The 24,741-nt window shown below is 36.9% G+C and overlaps 2 protein-coding genes across 2 annotated transcripts; both read left to right on the top strand.

Moving 5' to 3' along the window:
• The first annotated feature begins 243 nt into the window (after positions 1-243).
• LOC127846294 (PR domain zinc finger protein 5-like) lies at positions 244-4,542 on the top strand. The gene is made up of 4 exons (XM_052377462.1): positions 244-282; positions 2,742-3,065; positions 3,305-3,748; positions 4,234-4,542. The coding sequence occupies exons 1-4, from the start codon at positions 244-246 to the stop codon at positions 4,540-4,542; spliced, it is 1,116 nt and encodes a 371-aa protein (XP_052233422.1).
• Positions 4,543-18,161: 13,619 nt separating this feature from the next.
• Positions 18,162-24,711, top strand: LOC127845855 (cytochrome P450 20A1-like). The gene is made up of 6 exons (XM_052377023.1): positions 18,162-18,321; positions 18,837-18,900; positions 19,215-19,391; positions 20,140-20,263; positions 21,628-21,739; positions 23,310-24,711. The coding sequence occupies exons 1-6, from the start codon at positions 18,223-18,225 to the stop codon at positions 23,475-23,477; spliced, it is 744 nt and encodes a 247-aa protein (XP_052232983.1). The 5' UTR covers positions 18,162-18,222; the 3' UTR covers positions 23,478-24,711.
• Positions 24,712-24,741: the final 30 nt, after the last annotated feature.

The following is a 24,741-nucleotide window of genomic DNA, read 5'->3' on the forward strand; positions in this document are numbered from 1 at the left end:
TTAAAAAGATAAAGTTATTTTCACAACAGTTTAATAGCACGTTTGACCGTTTTGAAAGTCCGTAATTGTAACAAGTAATAGAAATGTATTGTTTGTGATACAGACTGTCGTAGACAAAAGATACACTTGTTACAATTTAATATAATGAGACTTGTATATAAATGTAAGTAATGTAAGAACGTGTTAGGGACGCAGCCGAAACTAAGAGGAAACACCATTATAGTATTAGAACAGGGATACGTAATGAAGAGTGAGCGGAATAGTGACGGGCGTCTTGGGGATGTAAGCTTTCACACAAAACTTCGAAAACGAAGTCACCGCAGTAAGCGCACAATTGGCGTTACAACAATTGACGTATTAAGACCGCAGTTTGGCCGTCGAGCTCCTAGCAGTCCTTCAACCTTTTGTGTGGTATCATTGACCTTTCTAGACTGTCCAAAGATCTATCAATAAATATTTGTTTTGGACTGTCTTAGTGCGGAGTCCCTTCGATGTTTTTTTTGCGTTTCTTACAAAGTGCATCTGTAAAGACAAGAATAGGTGGTCGAACATCGGATTTGACTTCAAAGTCGCCCGAAACCTGAATCGCTCATTTTGGTGTTTATGCTTTCGCACCAATAAGCGAAGCTGTGGTCACGTGTTGATATACTAGCTTCACAATCAAGAGTGTCGGTTCGAATTCCGCCAAACCTAACCTATGTATCGTCTACAGCAGTGTACTAGGTGTTTCACATCGGGCCTTAATGTCGGTCTTCTCAGGAACAGTGTCTCCTGTATCTCTTACTATCCCCCGTAACCCAAATAAAAATACTTGGACAAATGATGCTTATGCTCATTAAATAAAAGCGTTTTTAATAAGGGATGACGAGTTTAAAAAAAAAATATGCTGACATGATAAAGGGGCTTTTTCACAGATTTTGGCATGAATTGACGTTAACTGCTTTATATTGCTAAATATAAACTTTGGATCTAAGAAGGTCCAGTAAAAATACAATTAAACAAGAGGGCCAAGATGTCCCTAGTTCCCTCACCTGAGAGGAGTCGGTGACCTAGTTTTTGACCCCGCATGACCCAGTTTCAAACTCGATCAAGGTATCATTAGGACAAAACTTTTGACCAAATTTTATGAAGATCGGACTGAATGTGCCCTCTAGAGTGTTAACACAATTTCTCTATAGCCTAATTGGGAAAACTGCAACGTCCACTGGCAGCCATGTTTTTCAACAAACTGGAACCACTTTTTAACTCAACTAACATATCATTAAGACAACCATTTTGACAAAGTAACATGAAGATTGGGAATGAAATGTGTCATCTACAGTGTTTACAAGGTTGTTTTATTTTCCTAGTGACCTAGTTTTTGACCCAGCATGACCCAGTTTCGAACTCGATCTAGGTATCATTGGGACAAATCTTCTGACCGAGTTTTTTTATGAAGATCGGACAAGAAATGTGGATTCTAGAGTGTTTACAAGGTTTCTCTTTAGTCAAATTAGGAAAACTGCCCCGCCCACTGGGGGCCATGTTTTTCAACGGACCGGAACCACTTTATAACTCAACCAACATATCATTTAGACAAACACTTTGACAAACTTACATGAAGATTGGGCATGAAATGTGAATTCTACAGTGTTTAAAAAGTTTTTCTTTTTTTTGATCTAGTGACCTAGTTTTTGACTCAGCATGACCCAGGTTCGAACTCGATCGAGGTTTAATTGGGACAAATCTTCTGACCAAGTTTCATGAGGATCGGACAAGAAATGTGGCCTCTAGAGTGTTTACAAGGTTGTTCTATAGCCAAAAAAGGAAAACTGCCGCCGCCCACTGGCGGTCATGTTTTTCAACGGACCGGAACCACTTTATAACTCAACCAACATATCATTAAGACAAACATTTTGACAAAGTAACATGAAGATTGGGCATGAAATGTGACTTCTACAGTGCTTACAAGGTTTTCCTTTTTCTTGACCTAGTGACCTAGTTTTTGACCCGGCATAACCCAGTTTCGAACTCGACCGAGGTATTATTAGGACAAAGCTTCTGACCAAGATACATGAAGATCTGACAAGAAATGTGGCCTCTAGTGTGTTAACAAGGTTTTTCTATAGCCATATAAGGAAAACTACCCCGCACAATGGCGGACATGTTTTTCAACGGACCGGAACCATTTTTTAACTCAACCATCATATCATTAAGACAGACATTTTGACAAAGTAACATGAAGATTTGGCATAAAATGTGACTTCTACAGTGTTTTTCTTTTTTTTGACCTAGTGACCTTGTTTTTGACCCGGCATGACCCAGTTTCAAACTTGACCAAGACATCATTGGGACAAAGCCTCTGACCAAGTTTCATGAAGATCGGACAAGAAATATGGCCTCTAGAGGGTTTACGAACAAATGTGGACTGACGGACGGACGACGGAGGGACGACGGACGGACGACGGACGAAGACCGATCACAAAAGGTCACCTTAGCAATCAGGTGAGCTAAAAAATACACAATTTGTTTTTACAAATGTTCAATAGATTGTGGAAAATATACCTGAACTATTACCTTGACCTTATTGAATAATTTGAACAATTTCCCCATGATGGCTTACGTTATACTGTCAAGCACTCTTATAGTCGAGCGCACTGTCCTCTGACAGCCCTTTACAAAACACATATGTTTTAGGTGTATCTTTTTTTAATAAATATCAAATCATAAAATGTCATTTTGTGTATCACATTATCTTCTAGTTCTCTGACAACCAAGATGAAGGCGGTGACGAGGACAGAGATATAGAAAATGAGGAATTACCTGTTGTAGAAAATGTGACGTCTGAGAAAAGTAAAGTGATTCTACTGTCCCCAAGTCAAATGATCGAGGATGATGAAAATGATAACAAAGCATCTGGTGGACCAATGAGCAAAATTACAGACTCAACTGTACAGAATCTCAAGACATCCAATGTGAAGTCCTCGATCCCACTGATTTCAAAAGTTGGGATTCGGACCGTGAAAGTTGGTAGCCGCCAAGTGAATGAGGAAGAAAAAGTGGCCATGGAGAAAGAAATGGAAAAAGTTGCACAGAGCCTAAAAGGCGATAACCTGAGGTGTTCACTTTGTGAAAATATCAGGCTGAGACTTTTTCTGAGCTTACAAATCATTTAAAAACGTTCCATCATGTTTACGAGCCACCCCGGTGCGATGTTTGTGAGATGGATTTCGACAATTGTCAGTCACTTGCCAATCATATTGAGAAAAAACATGGTCCTAAGATGCAGCAAACCGTGTTTAAGAGCAAAGCGTTTCCATTTCAGCAAGGCCTGATGGCTCATGACAGTAAAGTTCATATCAATGGGGAAACGTCGTCCGAAGAAATGAAATATGATTATCAGACCTGCCATTTAAAATCCAAATCAAGAGCTGACCTGTGGGAGCATAAAAAGATTAAGCATTACGAGGCAATAGAGTGCAAATTGTGCAACATGGTGTTTGTCAACTATCAGACTCTCAAGTCCCACAACGAGGCCAAGCATGTTGACGATGGGGAGCTGAACTGTGAGATCTGCAACAAACATTTCAGCAGCAAATGGACCCTGTCCCGTCACTTAAAGCTGCACAACTCTGCCAAGTACACCTATACGCACTGTAATAAGAAGATTTCCACAAAGGCCTCGTATGAGGATCACCTGGAGACACATAAACCTGAGAATGAGCGACAGTACCGCTTCCACTGTGTATTCTGTGGCAAGGGCTTCAGGGTGAAAACTAACTACGAAGATCATCTTAATAAGCATACAGGTATTTATGATGTTACAATTCATTGTGAACTGACTTTCTTTTATTTTAAAAGCTTTATAAATCCCATCTATCAAACAATTGAACAACGCCTACACACTGGATTTCCTTCTTTATATTTTGTACATTTTAATAACAGTATTTAATGCAATTTTAAAGACGATAAGATATACAAACTAAATGAATCCTCCTTTTTGAACAGTTAGCATAATTTTGGCTTTTAAAGGCATGTTGTCACCGTTTGTCAAAAAATATTTCTGAACGATACTTATACTTTCATGTGTATTATTTCATCTCCAGGGAATCGGCCGTATCAATATGACCAGTGCCTCAAATAATTTGGTTTCCGAAGCATGCTCAAGAAGCACAAGGCTTTTAGCACTCGGCAGAGCGCCCGTTTAAGTGTGGCTACTGTATAAAGGGATTCAAGTTCATAAACCTGTTGAAGAACCACATGACCATCCTCACAAACGTGAGCAAACACACGTGTTTCTACTGCAACAAGATCTTCTCCACTGCATCCTCTTTGAAGTTCCACATAAGGAAATGTTCCCAGGTGCAGAAGCCACTCACAGAGGCCACACAGCAGTCTGGCATGGTGGTGATCTACCCTAGCGGACAGGGAATCATAACTGTGTCTGAAGCCTCGATGGTGGAGGTTGGCGGTGTCAGGCCAATGGCCATTCCTGTCATTACTGCCTCCCAGGTTGCGTTCCTGCCTGGTGAACAGAATGTCGTGATCACAGAATCTTCATGACAGATTCTTTCTGGAGATACCCGACTTGTTGTCTCAGATGAAGGCGTTGCAATGGGTAGTAATTTGGTCACCATGGAGATAACGGATCAGTTGACTGATGCCGAAGCAATTGTAGAAGCTACATCACAAGTGGCTACCTAGCTGGAGTTATTTGCCTGTAGTGAGTGCAGTGCAACCTTTCACACCTATGGTGAGGCAGAGACTCACATTACCACGGCCCATTGTGCCATCCCCCTCACCAATATGTAGTGGCAGCCTCTAAAAAATGTTCAGCCAGGATATCTTGTGAATAATTTTTCAGATTAATTTTTGGTCTTTATGGATTGCATTTTGCACGTTAAAAAAAACAAATTGATTTAAAAAAAAAGATTACTTTGTTGGTGGCAAGGGCAGCAATGAAAGCAAAAATGAGCAGGATGCAGCATCCCGTTATGTCACTGTGAATCTTTACCGTAACTTATTGTCCTTTAAAACTAGAATAGCCTATCGGGCTTTGTATACACTAGGCATGTTGTGGGAAAGTGATGTCCAAGATCGGATAGGGGCACTTCAAGATAACGGTTTTAAACTTCAGTAAATTAATGTAAAGAAAACCCTTAAAACAAGATTGATCATTAGAGTGCAAAGTGTTCACTTTTATAACCATGAAAATACTGCAGAAAACGATCTTATAGTTGGGTTATTCCTCGACTTCCATTTAAACATCTTATCGTGTCAATGACTATTCTGACTTTCAATAGTTTACATTGATGTAATGAGTACAATATAACAAACATTATTTCAATAATATTGTATATCTTTTGTCCATGTTTTATGTTTTGAATGTTATATTCTGTATAATTGACAGTTAACATGCTGCCTTAGACTGCTGTACATTTTTTGTCTGATAGCACTTCTTTAAGAATATGTAATCTTCAAACATTTAAACTATGTTCTGCACTCACTTAAATACACTTTACATGTTTTCTACAATACTTAGTTTCCTGTCACTGTTGGCTATAGTAAGCACTAAAACACGTTGAAATAGACCAATGATTAAGATCACAGCGTGTGTGAATATGCATAAAGATAGAGCCGACAATATGAAAGGACTTGAAAACATTGATATGTATACCACGGACGTGTAAATAAGAATAGCTATATGCATATATAGGCGTTAGCATGATACAAAATGTTTCTTTAGTTTCTTTTGGATTTTCATGTGTACATGTACGCCCCAGTTTCATGTGAGAGTGGAAATAGTGGTTTGCCAATGCCCGTACGTCTTTTCATTGTCACGTCGGTTTAATATCTGCGCCGCTAGTAACTCTAGAACTATTGCTGGTAAAGGGCTGAAACTTAAAAAACATGTGTCAGAGCACATGAGCCCAGGCACCTTCATATTTTTTTTTGATTTTTTTGGGGACATAACTAAAGTAATGGCCCTTATATAACGACATTCTTTAACTTGTGTTGCTTGTAACTCGGAATGTTTCGCTGCCACAGGGATGAAACTTCACAAACATCACCAGCATTTGAACATGCGTATCACAATAAATTCGATTCGGATGTTTTCAACCGTCCCATCTTCATGAAACTTACTTAAACATTTGTTGGAAATGGCTTGGTTAGTTGAGAAACATGGCCGCTACGGGTGGGGCACTTTAATTTATTTTGGTTAATGTAAAACTGTGAACTCTCTTGAAGTCGCATGGTTTACCCAATCATGAAACTTGCTTAGACCATTGTGCTCACGATATGTAAGCCATTGTTCCGATTCATTAAAAAAACCCGGCCACCAGGGGTCATGACATTTTTCCTTGTATGGTTGTAGTGAAGCAATGGGTACACTAGAAGTCGCAGTTTTGCCGGATCATTATAAAACTTGTTTAGATTGGGTATCCTATGTTATGCTTACGTTGCAAAATGTTGTGTGTGTGGGTTTGTGCGCTGTTGAATGCAAGAGACCTGTGAACAAATGAGATGGGCAACCGCGACATATCTTTACTCCACCCGTAAAAACATATTTACTCAAATTTTATGAATTTAAATCTGACTGCATCGGTAATTGTTTCAATAATATTAATTGAAGCTGTTTTTTAGCTCACCTGAGCACACGTGAGCTTTTGTGATCGCCTTTTGTCCGTCGTGCGTTGTGCATCGTGCGTCGTCTTTTGCCTTGTTAACACCACAGAAGCCACAATTATTTTTCGATCTTCATGAAATTTGGTCACAAGATTCGTCTCAATGATATCTTAAACGAGATCGAAAATGGCCACGGTTGCTCGAAAAACATAGCCGTAAGGGGCGGGCATTTTTACAAATATGGCTCTATATATGGCTTAAGTAAAACCATGTTAAAACTGAAGAGGCCATATTTATTATTCGATCTTCATAAAATTTTGTCAGAAGATTTGTACCAATTATATCGAGGAGGGTTCGAAAACGGTTCCGGTTGGTTGAAAAACATGTCCGCCATGGGGCGGGGCAGTTTACCTCTAGAGGCCAAATTTTGTTTCCGATCATCATGAAACTTGGTAAGAAGATTTGTCTCCATGAAATCTTTGCCGGATACGAAAATGGTTTCGGTTGCTTGAAAAACAAGGTCGCCAGGGGGCAGGGCATTTATCCTATTATGGCTATAGTTAAATCTTGTTAGCTCTCTAGAGGCCACATTTATTGTCCGATCTTCATGAAACTTGGGTCAGAAGATTCGTCCCAATGATATCTTTGATGAGTTCGGAAATAGTGGCGGGGCATTTTTCCTCATGTTGCTTTGGTAAAACCTTAAGGCCACACACTTTGAAATGCAATACATGGCATAGTAAATTTAAGTATAAATAAGAAACATATTTGATCTATGCCAATTAGAATATATCTGGTGGTTACAAGGTAGAAATCCGTCTCTTTTTCGCTTTAAAACTTAAAAATAATCGCGTTTGTCGAAATGGACGTATACGTCTAGAAATCCTACTTTCGGTTTTAAGTGCGGAAACGTTTGAAAAATAATAAATTACTTGCTATCTAGGCTATACATTTAATTTTATCTATTTCAATAAGAATATATCTGGTGGTTACAAGGTAAAAATTAGTTTTTTTTGCGCTTAAACTTAAAAATAATCGCGTTTGTCAAAATATACGTATACGAATAGAAATCCTACTTTCGGTTTTAATTTTTTTTTAATTATAAATTACTTGCTAACTAGGCTATAGATTTAATGACAATTTTGCACACTTTCAAAATGCATCTACATGTATTGATTAATATGTACTTCAATTCAAGGTGTGTGGCTTTAACACTATATGCCACATTTATTTCTGATCATCGTGAAGCTTGGTCAGAAGATATGTCCCAAAGATGACTGACAAGTTCAAAAATGGTTCCGGTTGGTTGAAAAACACGGGAACCAGGGGGCGAAGCATTTTTCCTTATATGGCTATAGTAAAACCTTGTAAACACTCTAGATGCCACATTTATTTCTGATCATCATGAAACTTGGTCAGAAGATTTGTCCCAAAGATATCTTGGACAAGTTCAAAAATGGATCCGGTTGGTTGAAAAAACACGGACACCAGGGGGCGGGTCATTTTTCCTTATATGACAATAGAAACGTATTAACATTCTAAAAGTCGCATTAATAGTGCAATCTTTAGGCAAATTGGTCAGAACATGTGTTTAAATGATAATTTGGATGTGTTTGTAAATGGTTTCGGTTTGTTGAAAAATGTGGCTGTCAGGGAGAGGGGAATTTATCTTGTTATGTAAAGCTATTGTAATACCTTGTTAGAACTCTAAAAGTTACATTTATTGTTCACTCTTCGTGAAAGTTGGTCAGAACGTGCTTTCTTATGACATCTTGGGCTGCACAGAACAGGTCAGTTTCTTTGTTTCTCAGGTGAGCTACTTTGGGCATTTCAGGCCCTCTTGTTTCTTATTTAACATTCTTTATTTGCAATAAAATTGTTTAATAAATGATATTGACTTATCGGTTAATCTGTTACGTTGTTTATTTAAAATAAATTTGTATTTTTAGCTCACCTGTCACCAAGTGACATGGTGAGCTTATGTGACCGTGTGATGCCCAGCGTCCATTATGCGTGTGTGCGTGCGTGTGTCCGTCAACAATTTGTTTGTGTAGACAGTAGATGTCACAGTTTTCATCCAATCTTTATGAAATTTGGTCAGAATGTTTATCTTGATGAAATCTGGGTTGGGATTGTATTTGGGTCATCTGGGGTCAAAAACTAGGTCACTAGGTCAAAAACTAGGTCACTAGGTGAAATAATAGAAAAAACTTGTGTAGACAATAGAGGTCGCAGTTTTCATCCAATCTTTATGAAATTTAATTAGAATGTTTATCTTGATGAAATCTGGGTTGGGATTGTAATTGGGTCATCTGGGGTCAAAAACTTGGTCACTAGATCAAATAATAGAAAAACCGTCAACAATTTGTTTGTGTAGACAGTAGAGGTCACAGTTTTCATCCAATCTTTATGAAATTTGGTCAGAATGTTTATCTTGACAAAATATGGGTTGGGATTGTAGTTGGGTCATCTGGGGTCAAAAGCTAGGTCACTAAGTCAAATAATAGAAAAACCTTGTGTAGACAATAGAGGTCACAGTTTTCATCCAATTATTATGAAATTTGGTCAGAATGTTTATCTTGATGAAATCTGGGTTGGGATTGTATTTGGGTCACCTGGGGTAAAAACTAGGTTAATAGGTCAAATCATAGAAAAACCTTGTGTAGACAGTAGAGGTCACAGTTTTCATCCAATCTTTATGAAATTTGGTCAGAATGTTTATCTTGATGAAATCTGGGTTGGAATTGTATGTGGGTTATCTGGGGTTAAAAACTAGGTCACTAGGTCAAAAAAAGGAAAATCTTGTGTAGACAATAGAGGTCACAGTTTTCATCCAATGTTTATGAAATTTGGTCAGAATAATTATCTTGATAAAATCTGGATTGGGATTGTATTTTATTTTGGTCATCTGGGGTCAGAAACTTGGTCACTAGGTCAAATCATAGAAAACCCTTGTGTAGACAATAGAGGTTACAGTTATCATCAGATCTTAATTAAATATTGTCAGAATGTTTGTCTTTAAAATCTGTGTTGGGACTGAATTTGGGTCATCTAGGGTCAAAAACTTGGTCACTAGGTCAAATTAAAAACAATTTTTTGACAATAGAGGTCGCAGTTTTCATCCAATCTTTATGGAATTTAATCAGAATGTTTATCTTGGTGAAAACTGGGTTGGGATTGTATTTGGGTCATCTTGGGTCAAAATATAGGTCACTAGGTCAAATAATAGAAAAACCGTCAACAATTTGTTTGTGTAGACAGTAGATGTCACAGTTTTCATCCAATCTTTATGAAATTTAATCAGAATGTTTATCTTGATGTAATCTGGGTTGGGATTGTATTTGGGTCATCTGGGGTTAAAAACTAGGTCACTAGGTCAAAAACTAGGTCACTAGGTCAAATAATAGAAAAACCTTGTGTAGACAATAGAGGTCGCAGTTTTCATCCAATCTTTATGAAATTTAATCAGAATGTTTATCTTGATGAAATCTGGGTTGGGATTGTATTTGGGTCATCTGGGGTCAAAAACTAGGTCACTAAGTCAAATAATAGAAAAACCGTCAACAATTTGTTTGTGTAGACAGTAGAGGTCACAGTTTTCATCCAAACTTTATGAAATTTTGTCATAATGTTTATCTTAATGAAATCTGGGTTGGGATTGATTTGGGTCACCTGGGGTCAATAACTAGGTCAATAGGTTAAATCATAGAAAACCCTTGTGTAGACAATAGAGGTCACAGTTTTCATCCAATCTTTATGAAATTTGGTCAGAATGTTTATCTTGATAAAATCTGGGTTGGGATTGTATTTGGGTCATCTGGGGTTAAAAACTAGGTCACTAGGTCAAAAAAAAGGAAAAGCCTTGTGTAGACAATAGAGGTCACAGTTTTCATCCAATCTTTATCAAATTTGGTCAGAATAATTATCTTGACAAAATCTGGGTTGGGATTGTATTTTATTTGGGTCATCTGGGGTCAGAAACTAGGTCACTAGGTCAAATCATAGAAAACCATTGTTTAGACAATAGAGGTCACAGTTATCATCAGATCTTAATTAAATATTGTAAGAATGTTTGTCTTTAAAATCTGTGTTGGTTTGAATTTGGGTCATCTAGGGGCAACAACTAGGTCACTAGGTCAAATTAAAAAACAACTTTTGTAGACAGTAGAGGCCACAGTTTGCATCCAAACTTAATTAAATTTGGCCAGAATGTTAATCTTGATGAAATCTGGGTTGGGATTGTATTTGGGTCATCTGTGGTCAAAAACTAGTTCACTAGGTCAAATCATAGAAAAACCTTGTGTAGACAATAGAGGTCATAGTTTTCATCTGATTTTAATGAAGTATGGTCAGAATGTTTATCTTGATAAAATCTGATTTTGGATCGTATATGGGTCATCTGAGGTAAACAATTAGGTCACCGGGCCGATACTAGTAAAACAAACAGTATTCTAATTAATCTTGACGCAGAGATGGCGTTCCACAATCTCTGTCATCACAAGAAAATCCTTCCATATCTGTTGTTAAGGTATTATATTACGAAAAGCGGTATCTTTTTCTTGTATATTTTGAAAATGATGTATAAGTTTAGGTTCATTATAAAGAATTAATTACCCGAATGAAATAAAAGTTTAAATAACGGGAAATTATTGAACCACGTGGCTCGGCTATCATCATGTGGGGATTTGAATCAGCTTTGCTGGTTCCAGCCACTTGTCTGCGCGGATGTTGAGGATGCTAAGGAAGAGCTCTTAGCAATGTATCAAGATGAAGGCTTAAACTCATGCCGTGTTAATTTGTCTATTGTTGCGCTGTTGCGTCATGATTGTAAGGGTATTATACATCCAAGAAAATCTCACGTGTAGAACATTATAAATTGACTTAGGGAAAAAACTACATTTTATTATATACCGTACGTATAAAGATGCGTTTTCTTTTCAAAATAAACAAGTCTTATAAAACAGCGGATGTTATAACCTTGGTAAATCTTATCGTTTATGAAGCAGAATACAATGAATCGGTAAGATGCACATTGTGTTAAGTGACATGGCAATTCGTTGAATGTTAGTATACTATCCCACCAGCACACGGACGTTATCATCAGTTGCATTGATGTTTTATACGCAAATTTAATTACTATTCACGGGGAATTGTATATCATAAAAACGGAATGTTTACGGCATTTTATGTTGCAATTTAAAAATACTAGTACATGCAATAATATGTTTGGATAAGTGTGGTTTCTTTAACTTTAAACAGAACGGAAAATAACACATTCCGCATACAGATGTCTTATTTTTTATGAGTATAAGTGCTCGTGTACGTGACTGCATACCAATAATGAAGGGTTTAAAAGAAGCGTATAAAAAAACTAAAATGCTATTTTGTCATTGAAACCTTGTTAGTATGACGAATACCGAATATATTTAGCATTTATATGCCGCAGAAAGAGGACAGAGGAGAGAAAAACGAGGAACATTAAATAGTGCTCTCTCAATGCAGTGATAACGTTTCTATTATAAAACATGCTTCAAGGTTAAACATATGTAACGGTCGGCTAAAATTCATCAAAAGATGACAGCACAGCGCAACCGTTACTCCCCAAATATGTTAAAACTTGTTGCCTGTTACCAATGTGTCGGGTCCGTTGTCAAAATATCATGCATGTGTAACATCAGCCAGCCCGACTTGTAGTTATTTAATAAGACTTTGTGACAATTGCGTCTAAATGGTTGATCGGTACATCAATTGGCTTCTATTTTCCTCCCGACAACTAGAAGTCACGGTACTTATTTGAGAGAATTTAGGACATTCTCTTTATAGCCTCCGGAAACGGAACGAAATTGTATCCGGTGGAATTAGCTTTCAAACGCAGTGGCATTGACATTTCGCCTTTTTTTACTTTGAAGTCGATGTTTTTATCTATTCCTCTCTTCCGGATGACTACCGAATTAAATGATCTAAGATCGAACCATATCCTAGATACCATGCGGATACGAAAGCTCATGTGACCTTAACAATTGACCTGTATACCTGAAAATGAAAAGGTGTCTTAGTAACAAGCAAACTAGTCGCCCGGGTGTGATGGCTATACGAGTATATGGGTCGGTGGCACATCGAACCCAATTGACTGATAATCTCTAAGATTATACTGTAACGCATACTGATAATACATGTAGTATTATTTTTCCACTTGTAAATAAAATCGAGATACCCAATTTTACAACTGAAAACAGTTTGACGTAGAATCTGCAACGTTTTAATCTTTTGAATTAATCACACATTAATTTATTTTCGTAAGTGCTATATAAAACAGTCCCTCATTTGCCTTATGTTTATTCGAAAAACCAGAAAAAAACTTTACTAGTATGAGAACAAATCGGTGTTATTCGGCATATCTGTCTGATACTGTATTTTAATTAAATTGCTTTTTTTTAACATTTACTTAAAATGTGAACAGAAACCGAACTTGCATTGTGAATATTCTAATTGATCTTATTAATTTAACGAAAATCCTCATTACGTGCGCACTAAAAAAAACCTGCACATCTTCAACGTATATGGTCTAGTTTTACGAGAACCAAGTCTTGCTCCAGTTTGTAGGATAGTGCCCTTTGTCTTTTTATACTTCAATATGTTTCAACCGGAAAATTAAGATACGAATATTTAGATCTTATTGGAGGAGTGTGTACTGCACATGAACTTTGATTCGTGCATCAATATTCATAATGATAGTTTATAAAGTTTTCCAGAGCATATCAATTATACAAGGTATCCACTTAAAATTTCATAGGTAGGTACATCTGATTTGAACAGCATTTATAACTAGTGAACAGACTTGTAATTGACGCATCTTGTTGTAAAGTTAAAGGCTCTATAAAGGTCACGATCCGAAATTATTTACCGATTTTTAATTATTGTTTTTCATATTTTATTTATAATGGTGAGCAAAAAACAAAATGTATATGCAATTGGACATTACCATACAAAAATAAGCAATGCAACTTGTTTTGAGCTCAAAATATAGTGTCCTCCAAGTCTATTGTGTTTACAAACAATCAGTTTATTTACATCGCTGTTTACTCGGAAAGTGAAAGTCACTCAGGTCACCAAAAATATATCGTTGATTTTCAACGTTTTCCGGTATCACTCACAAAGTTGGTCACTTCTAAATGGTGAAAACGTTTGTAGTGATCTAATAAGTAACTTTCTGCTGGTAAAAAACTGTTTAAAACAGAATTAAAATTTAATTTTCTTTCGGCTATTTTTAGCATACGTAAACGCTTTGAGGCTACACATCACGTTAGTTGCAAAGTTGTAAACATTTCTACCAATTATGAAACGTGGAACGCAAATGTTTGTGTTATGAAATAATTTTATAATTTGATAATTGATTATTAACAAACTATTTGTGTTTTTGTGTGTTTACAATTTTGAATTAAATTAAATACATCTAAATCATTTAACACTTAAATGATGTTGTTGTTACTTTCATAATAAATATTGTATCCTCTGAACAATTATGTCGTTCAAAATATTTCGCAACTGCTCATTTTCATAGAATTGTGTTTGACCGAAACACCGTGAGCCTCAACCGGAATTTGCTTTGTCAATTTTTACGCACGTGGCATACACAAGAAGTTGTAAGTCAAAACGTGAATAAGCATATGGGGAACGTTTTGCATACATCAAACTGAGACAACAATGAAGGATCACATATTAATTACATACAACAGCATACGAAGCCGTTTTAATATTAGTTTGTTTTTCTTGGATCCAAATATCCCGATTCCATTTATTCAAACGGGTTCTGAATATTTGAAACGTAAATAACATGTATTGCATATGTTACTATATTTAGTAACAAATTTTGCCGTTTTTCGCGAATAACTCGTGGAAGCTCGGTATTGAGCAAGTGTGCAAACACCCGGTTATTGGCACACTGTGCCAAAATCGGTTATTTGCAAACTTCCGGTTATCTCGCACCTATTGTCCAGTAACGGCGGATCGTCGGCACGCGTTGACGTTAAGTAATTGGCGACCGGAGCCGGCTTTCCGTACTTTTATCTTTCATGCAACTTCAGCGCAATTTATGACGTATATTGTTTGACGTAATTTCTCTGACAAAACACACTGGTTTGAGTTTAACTTCTGGATTTTAAGAACATGTTGGACGTGTGGTTTTTTAACAGTAAAATATTGTTTAATGCATCGAACAAATGCAAAACGTATTTTGCATTGCGTGTTTATCGTGCATAATTGTAAAACTTCGATAGGAATTCAATAAAATAGTGTGGTTTACAATAAGTTTCGATAAAGAGATGGAATAATACAAAATGTAAGTGTAACTCGTTTCAATTTCACTGTTATAGATATTTAATTAATGTTGTCATTGAGGTAAGCGTGTTTTTATTACGATATTTATCATTTATTTCTATATAGATCTACACGATATTTATTATTAATTTCGATATACACGACTAATTGCATATGTTACTATATTTAGTAACACAATTGGCCGTTTTTTTTCGCGAGATCAACGCGGTTTTGATTTTTACATATCTTAAAAAAAAAACAACATAAACAGAACAGTTTTGTTGATAAACAATACACAAGAAAACAGAAGAACACAACAAAGCAAACTTGACAGTAATTAAGCCGTATCACATTGCATACGCCAATGTTCGCAATTCCATGAACTAAACCTCCCTGTCATACCGATCGCACATTAATTTATACCCGATTTTAATGTATCTAATACGTGCGCTGTCTTACGGGTAAAACTGACGTGACCGAAAAGGCCATAATTTAGACCGTGCATAAATATAGACGCGCTTCATCGTATAGCAGATAACGACCCACGTATGCTTACGTTGTATATCTCAGTAGTATAAACAACATAAGACCGCGTTCAACTTCATTGAATTGCGGATTTTAAATCGTAAATGCAAGTCTTTATTTAAGTCTTTATTTGATTTTTGCAGTTAGCTATTTCGCAATGGTTGTCATGGAAGCAGCGTTGTTGGTGGCGGTCGTTGGACTGTTGCTGTTTTTGATTCTACGATCATCGGTAAGCCTCCTTTTTGGTAGTTTGATGTTCAACTATAATGTATATTTTTAGTACAGGCAACACGATATTTTATATTAAGTCTGTTAAACATGCTGTATAATTATTTGGTATTTTCCATTACCTTTATCCAGTTTTCTTTAAACGATCATATAACTAAAAATGAGGCATTGTACATATGTTCGTTATTATACTCCGTAACGATGTACAAGGGTAATACCGGATTCACAACGGGTATTGAACTGTCTTTCAAAGCGCAACATTGACCCTTTCATACATAATGCCTTATGATATGGAGTCGTACATTTGCCATGATTATATTCCTAATTTTAAATGCTTTGGTTTGTCCGTATGTTGAATAATACTATCTTTAACGTGAGTTTTAAAACTTCGAGGCTCAAAAGTAAAACATTTGGGAAGAATCATAATGCTGTTCTTTTTAAACATTGTTAAATAATACCTCTGGGATTTAAACTGACGACGCTCCAGGGTCAAATGCACCATGAGAACAACTTGCTATATATATATATATATATATATATATATATATATATATATATATATATATATATATATATATATATATATATATATATATATATATATATATATATATATATACTAAATGAAGCGTCGGTGGGAGATATGCGCAATGCGTCGTTACCACCATCTCAAGCACCAGTATCAATTTGATTTAGATAACCATTTGTATGGTTATGAACATTCGTGGTTTAAATGTATATATGTTTTAAAACCTCAATAGTCTTCAATATTTTCAAAAGACTAATTAGCATGTGCCTGCTTTATACGTGGTGTGTTTGTATTTTACAGAGCAAAAAATCATCACCACCGATTCCTGGTATGCAGCCGAGCTCTCAGAAGTATGTTTTGGTAGCTGGGGTGTTCTGTATTGCAACTGAAACATATCGAGATTATTACAGCAAGCAATACTGCTGTAATGTTGGACTTAACTCTTATCTTAGAAAAAAGTAGTGAACAATTTTATGTTAAAATGGGTAAGACAGAAAGTCGATCGTATGGCGGATATGATATCGTTTTTTTGTTACGTTGAATACTTTATAATTTCGTTTTTCAAATCATTAAAGGAATTAACAATGTTCGCAGTAGGCAATTTCAATTTGTAAAATACAAAGATGTGTTAATTTAAGATGAATATTAAGAAAGAATACGTTTATTAATTTAGAAACTAAACCAAAACGCAGATTCAACAGTGTGTTCGACGTAGTATGAAATGCGCGGCATATGGGCCTGATATAGGATTATGAATGACAAATATGTTCCCGAACTATTAACTTACTCCAGAGGATTCGTTGACCATTTTATACCGCTGCTGGATTTAGGCAGTTGCGAGAACACCAACGTTGATGCCGTATGTGAAACTGAACTATTCTAACTCTTTACTCGACCCTTTTTTTTAATGCAGACGTGTTTTTTTTCAGTATGTTTAAGCTGCTACCGAAAAAGTACATCCCGAGTACGTAAACATTTTCCCAATGTGTATAGCGGTTCAATATATAGAGAATACATGGTTAATGCCGAGATGGAGAAAGTTTATCCGGTGATGCTTAGAAAAATAAAATAAAAAGCTAACCTTTTTTTTCGGGCCGAACCGGATAAACTTTCTCCATCTCGGCACTTACCATGTATTGTATTTATCCTGCTTCATTATAAATTATGTCTTGAAAATAGTTTTATTTTGTTCGATTTAATGATATTTCATTGAAAAACGAAATAAATTGCAGACTACCGGAAATAAGTGTGTATTGGTGGAGTGTAACATTTCTAATTATATTAAGAAACGCCGTATATTAAAGGTTATGAGTAAATAAATTTATAGGCGAAATTGATTACTTCATTACCATATGTTTGCTTTAATTAAATACACATTTCTTACTTTACAAAACATTTCGCAGGAACTTCGCATGTACCTTTTGTTAAAGGTCAAATATATAATAAGACGCGCAGGAATAAGTACTTCCGGTTATATCGTGGTCACGCGAGGTACAGATCAACTAGTTTATTCGACCCTGCTTTATTAGGTCAATGTTTGCAACAAAGGCAGGATTAAAATAAAACTATTTGCTTCAGACGAAATGTTCGACTTGTTTATGCCGCTGCTTGGGGCGCGAAGTCTCGAGTACGCTTACGGTGACGACGGCAAGAGCTGACGTAAGGTCTATGACAGGGTGTTCACGCACGGCTCCATCCGAAAATACATAGAACCGTTCCAGAAGGTAAACAGGTTTTCTCTGTCTTTTTCTTTTTTTTCATAAATATGAGCCGTTGTAGTGTTGTTGTTATTGTTTGACAACTATCCTCTGTGCAATTGCATCCTCGCTCAGCACAGGCCATTACCTGGTAGCTTAGAGGCTATTCTAACTGAATTAAAAAATTAATCGATCGGTTCATAATTTAAACTCTTATAATTATAATAACGCGCCATGCTCGTTTGTACATAGGCAGCAGACGACATCGTGCGGAAGTGGACGTCATATTCGCCCGGTGAGCACGTGCCCGTGTGCACTCACATGACGGTATTCGCACTGCGGTCTGTGCTCGCGTCGCTGTTTGGAAAGGCAATGAGTACCGACCAACAAATTAGCCAGTTCCGGAAAATATATGAAACGGTAGGCTTTAACACGTGTTTACTAACAGCACTTGACAGTCGGGTTATATAGCAATAATGAATCTTGAGAGAACGTATTAGAAGTGTAATTCTTGTAACCCTTAACCAGTATTATACGACAAAAAATTACATAAAACAAACATTAGTAAATGTGCCTGGGGCCTGTCGGTGGATGATCAATCTTGAGATGAACATTAAAAAATACGTATTGTCCGAGCCAGAACGTATACACATTTATTGTGTTATACTCTGTGCGATATGCTTGACAATCTATTCAAAATAAATTTTATGAAATATGAACGTTTTGCGTGATTCTTATTCAATTCAAGAAGGGATTTTTTTTCTTATTTTGACAAACAGTAATCCTAAAAAATTCACAATATGTAAACGCATGTGGTTCATTTAAAAAACATATGCACTTTACAAGAAGATCAACGAATAACTATTATGATTGATTGATAGTTTTATTACGTCGATATTTTCGCATCTTATAAGTGTTAAACCGCTCATTTTCAGATATGGAATGATAAGTTGGTGAATTCTACTGATCCGAATGAACAAGAGAGGCAACTCCAAGAAGGTGAGATGTCGTGGAGTGGTCTCCCTTTATGCTTAAATCGTCGGATTGTCAAAAAGTAATGTCCAACATCGCTACATTTTTTTTTAATTTAAATTATCTTAACCGACTTATATAAAGCAGCACATACTGGTTTGTTACATTCTGTATAGTTGAAAGAAGTTTAAATACGCAACACTCAATGTCGAGACGGTCGCATTTCGGGCGTATACTAAACTTGAAGAGCGAGGCTGAAATGGCGATACACATTTATTCGTACTCTCCAGATCTCAACTGTTTGCCCCTTCATGGCGGTTTTTGTTTTCCGTATTTGTCAGGCAAGCAGGAGTTATCCTCGGTGTTACTGCAGATATTTCGCGACCGGAAGCGAAACCCACCACGCGCGGGCGAGGAGCTATTTTTAGATGTGCTCATGGAGTATACAGAGGACGAAGAGGTACAGTTCTGTGACGCGCTCGTGTACACCATCGGGGGCTTTCACACGGCCGGAAATTGTAAGCTCTTTGTTTAGTTTAAACCTATTTATTTTAGCTTGATTGTGTAGAAAGCCTAAGGCTTATTCGAAACGCTCTCGAGTCCGTTTCCTGGGCCTAGAACCAGTACTTGGTGTCTCTGGGGGAGTTTTAAAGAACGCTCCTATCGAACCCGTGACCTTCCGGTCGCTATATTCACTACACCACGGCTCTTAGTGACCCTCGTGGGCCTTTTTTGTATTTTTGACAGGTATAGGTTAAATAGGGTGTTCGTGGAATTTTATGTAAATGTTGGAATTAACAAGTAAACTTTAATAAATACGAAATCAGCACATTTACCACAACGAAGTTGCCTTCGGCTAATGGCTTCAGTAAGTTTGTATATAGTAAAGCTAAAAACTTGCTTTCCGATATTAACTTAACTAGTCAGTTTACAAGCTTATTTTACCATTCATTTTTGCATCCACAGCTACTGTTTAATACCAAAATTTAAGGAATTCTTAGCTATGAGAACATCTTAAGATCGAATCACAATTTAAATTGCATTTAAAATGGGACGCCGGCTCCTACTCTCAACAGATCTACGAAAAACCTATATAATCCATGTGTTCCAACGACGCTGGATCACGTTACTACAAGTAAATTTCAAATGCATATGAACATCTAAAAATGTCGTCAATGGTTCGGCTTGGTTCTTTATTCCAAAATAAGTGTTTTATAAAAGGCCTGGAACACTCCGAAGTAAGCCTACCCGTGTTTCCTCTTGCAGTGTTGTCATGGGCGCTGTACTACCTGGCCCAGTACCCGGATATACAGGAGAGAGTGTACGCGGAGATCCGGAGAGTGCTTGGAGAACAGGGCAACGTGGACCACACCAACGTTGGGGAGTTCCAGTACGTTGTGTATAGCGTTATAATCGTGACGAAGCGTTTATGTAGCCACGAAGCTTTGGTAGTGATACGTAGTGTAGCTTAAATGTTACTTAATCAATCACTTTATCTAGCGTTACGTAGTGTTACTTGAGTTACCTAGCGTTTCAGTTAATAACCTAGCGCTTTTATCTCTCGCCTCGTAGCGACATAAACGTTACATAGTGTTTCTTAAGTTATCAAGCTGTCTAGTACATCGCGTTACTATCGTTCCGTTTCTTATCTGTTGTTAAGTGCCTTTTCAGTACACTGAATATAACGTATTGTTACATGAAACGTAACTCTCGTTACGTACAACCTTACTGTATTTGCGCAACGTTAATTTGTTTACGAAGTTTTCTAGTTCGTCCCTTAAAGCATCACTTCCGTATCGTTGTTTTACGTAGGTGACGTAGCATTCAAGTTCGTCGAGTATACAGGACTGTTGTTACGTTGCGCTCATATGAGTCGCGTTCTGGGAAAACTGGACATAATGCATATGCGTAAAATGTCGTCCCAGATTAGCCTATGTAGTCCGCACATGCTAATCAGGGACGACACTTTCTGCCTAAACTTGATTTTCGGTGAAGTGTGACTTCCATGAAACTAAAAATCCATAAAAGCGGAAAGTGTCTTCCTAATTAGCCTGTGCGGACTGCACAGGCTAATCTGGGACGACAATTTACGCACATACATTAAGCCGTGTTTTCTCAGACTCATATATGTACTCAACTTTTCAGTACATTGCGCTTAGCTTAACTGCCGTTACGTAGCATGACCGTGATTACTTATCATTTCAGTACGTTACCCATAGGATCAGTCGTTTCGAAGTGTAACTGTAGTACGCTATGTAGTGTTAGTCAAAATCGTTACAGAGCGTTTCTAACGTCACGAAGCTTTTCAAAAGTCTATTAACATTTCAGAACTTCTTGAAGGATGAGTAACTTTCGTTATGCCTCGTTTCCTCGAATAATGTTTGCATTAATCATCATGGAAAACCTCAAATGGTGAAATTCAATATTTACAAGAAATACATTTTTTCTGCAAAGAAATAACGCAATAATCGAGTCAAATTATTTTACGTATAAGGATCATTGAAAAGCAAGTTTCTCGCTCAAAAACTCGAGAATGTATGAAGCTATTGGAAAGCAGTCACATACAGATGCCTTATACTGAGACTGCTAAACGGTCTGTAGGGTCACGTGGTTGAATATAAGTGATACGCACATTTGTATTTTCGTGTAATAGTAAAAAAAAAATCTTTTTTAAACCACTATTTGTTAAGCATATTAAATTCAGATGGTGTACTATATAAACCCGCATTGTACGTGTTGGGTTATTGTTAACAGGTACGTCAAGCAGGTGTTGGACGAGACGTTACGCTGCGCTATCGTGGTCACCTTGGCGGGGAGATTTATGGACGAGGACGTCACCATCAACGGATATGTGATCCCAAAAAACGTACGTATAAGAGAGACCAGTGAGTCGCGTTCTGACAAAACAGGGCATAATGCATGTGCGTAAAGTGTCGTCCCAGATTAGCCTGTGCAGTTCACACAGGTTAATCAGGGACGACATATTCCGCTTTTATGGTTTTTAAATGTCAAGTTTAGGCGGAAAGTGTCGTCCCTGATTAGCCTGTGCGGACTGCATAGGCTAATCTGGGATGACACTTTACGCACATGCATTAAGCCCAGTTTTTTTTCAGAACAAGGCTCTGGTAATCCGGAAGCGCCTAAGGCAGATATTACTTTATTTGTACTTAAATCAAACTGTCAGATCAAATGTTCGTTAAGAAGTACTATAACTTCTGATAACCAAAACAAAGATACAAAATAAATAATTTAATATTGGTACTTATTACAAGCAAGCATGCTTATGTTAAAAGAACATAACACGAAATAACCCATGTGTCTGTCCGTTCGTCCGTAAACTGTCCGCATACGTTCTCTTACACGTTTTAACTTACAACATTCTATCTTGCAGGCATTTGTCCTAAAACATGAAATCGTGCAAGTGTGATTTTTATCTTCATACGTAAAACTAATATCACAAAGAAAATGAATACTGGCAACCAGTTTGAGCAGGATTACTTCGCAACGGTAAAGGGGCATTTTCACAGATTTTGGCATGTTTTGAAATTTGTCATTAAATGCATTATATTGATAAATGTAAACAATGGATCTAAAAGCTCCAGTAAAAAGCATGAATACAATTAAAGAAAGAAAAAAAGTAGCCCTCAACTTGGCTCGAACCACTAACCCCTGGAGTAAATGGAGTTAAAATCAATCGATTAGACCACTCGGCCATTCGTCCTTACAAAATGTGCGATGTATTTTATACTTTATATAAGCAATCCTCGTAGTATCACAAAATATAAAGTGTAGAAATATGTGGCAAATTGTAACAATTTAAAATTTTAGTTTCAAGTATGCCAGCTGTAACCCGAGTGGAATTTCCGGAACTTCAGATGAGTGTTCAGATGAAAATATCTGATGTTATTTTGCTATATAAATCTTTATAACTAGTTTTGTCCCCATAAGTAAGGCCGATATTAAGGGTAATGTGTGGTAAACATGACATGTAGTAAACGGAAATACAACGTACATGTTTACACTTTAAAAACTAAAGAGACTATATCTTGATGTTGTGGTGTCAGGCATTAATATTTTTGCTAATAAAGTCTGAAGAAACAATCCTTATATTACAACCATGATAAGTTGAAAGTTTGAATATGACCGGTATACTGTTCTACCATACAGTTGACATGATGACATAAATTCAACTAAAAGCTGAAATTTGGAAGTTAAAGAAAACTTTTAACACGAATTGTGCACGAGGTCAAAACGAATCTGACCCACGTCAGCTAGGTTATTAATTGTAATTCAATTGGAATAGACATTAATTATTTTATTTATTTGCAAATTTTCATACGACCCAAGTGCAAGGCAGTTTGTATTTGTTTTTTAGATATAGGTTGAATTACGAATACGGGTTTGTGGTGCGTTATGTTATCTCTCTATCTCTCCAGACGCCAGTGATTCATGCGATAGGCGTGGCATGCCTCAACGAGAAGGTGTTTCCCCACCCCGAAGTGAAAGTTATCAATTTCATGAAAACGCATCCCATGTGTTTGACGAAAAATTGTTGCAAGTATCGACGAGCTTTGATAACTGGTTTTATTAACCACTTTCATTAATTGATATAGCTGAGATATTTAGTGTTATTTTTATGATTTGTATGTATGGATACTTCTTCGAAGCATTATTATAGTATTGAAAGTTTTTCCAAAAACATCCATACTTTTCTTAAATTGCGAAAAAGAGACAGCTCCTATAGGTCTTAGATCTAGCTTTCAAGGTTATGTCAAATGTAAAAAGCCTCTCTAAAGTTTCATTTTGTCCATCATGGAAGGTTTTCTAATAAGTTCCTTACTTAAGTTTCACCATAGTAGACGATAGGTTTAACTTCCGTCCGCCGTAATTAGATTCCCAAGATTGACGCGAACCGTTTTGTAAACGCTTCTCAACATGCAAGTTTTAAATAATAAAACACGCTTCCGTTTAGTATTGTTCATAAATCGTTTTATAACATACTCCAAATAATTAATTATGACAACATCTGGCTTGCTTTCTACTTAAGGTTTGATCTTGAGAGGTTCAGTCCTGACAAAACCAAGAAGAGAGGCGCCCTCGCCTTCATTCCTTTCGGTTTTGCGGGAAAACGCTCGTGTCCCGGCCAGAAGTTCGCCTATGCCGAGGCGACCACCCTCGTGGTGGCTCTCGTTCGTCACTTCCGGCTGCGACTGGTGCCCGGCTTGAATATCAAGCCGTCCCACGGTCTCATAACGCACCCCAACGAGGAGATTTACGTCAAAATTGAGAAGCGTTAGATCTGGCACGCAGAGAGTAATATGTTCGTGTCCGAATTAAATCAAGAAGGGCATGCATACCATGTCTATAGAAAGGAGACATGACCAACTAAGCTAAACAACGTGGTTTTCCTCCATTGCTAAAACTTTGCCGTTTCTCTATTTGCACGTTGTGATTTTCTCGTGCAAAGCATTATTTGTTAAGGGAATCATTTCAACGCGATATATTTACGAAGGCCAATAAGAGTGACAGCAGCTTCCTCTGGTCATAGCTCTTCCTTCTGCCGGCATTAATTTCAGAAGACACCATAGTCAGTGACAAGGCGTTTGTTATAACAGCAAATGCACAGTGTAGAAAACATGTATAAACGTAAACAGAAACGTATTTTGGATATTGCTTATAACCATTTTTGTACGAACATGATATTAAATTATGTATAGGAAAAATTGATAACGCATTGTGATATTTAGCTTGATTTTCAGGACAAAAAATGCAATCTATTTAACTCGCATTGGCGTCAGCGTAGGCGTACTTCAGGGCGTCCGAACGAGTTTCTAAGAAATGGCTAGAGTAATTACATTCAAAAATAAA

Source organism: Dreissena polymorpha, chromosome 9 (genome assembly GCF_020536995.1).
Source record: "Dreissena polymorpha isolate Duluth1 chromosome 9, UMN_Dpol_1.0, whole genome shotgun sequence".
NCBI classification, from domain to species: Eukaryota; Metazoa; Mollusca; class Bivalvia; order Myida; family Dreissenidae; genus Dreissena; species Dreissena polymorpha.

Coding starts and splice junctions, on each gene's coding strand:
- LOC127846294 (XM_052377462.1), top strand. CDS start 244: ATGAAGAGTGAGCGGAATAGTGACGGGCGTCTTGGGGAT. Junction 3,066..3,304: donor TGGAGAAAGAAATGGAAAAA/GTTGCACAGAGC, acceptor TTTCCATTTCAG/CAAGGCCTGATGGCTCATGA. Junction 3,749..4,233: donor TCTGTGGCAAGGGCTTCAGG/GTGAAAACTAAC, acceptor AACCTGTTGAAG/AACCACATGACCATCCTCAC.
- LOC127845855 (XM_052377023.1), top strand. CDS start 18,223: ATGACGGTATTCGCACTGCGGTCTGTGCTCGCGTCGCTGTTTGGAAAG. Junction 20,264..21,627: donor ACCAACGTTGGGGAGTTCCA/GTACGTTGTGTA, acceptor TATTGTTAACAG/GTACGTCAAGCAGGTGTTGG. Junction 21,740..23,309: donor GATATGTGATCCCAAAAAAC/GTACGTATAAGA, acceptor CTATCTCTCCAG/ACGCCAGTGATTCATGCGAT.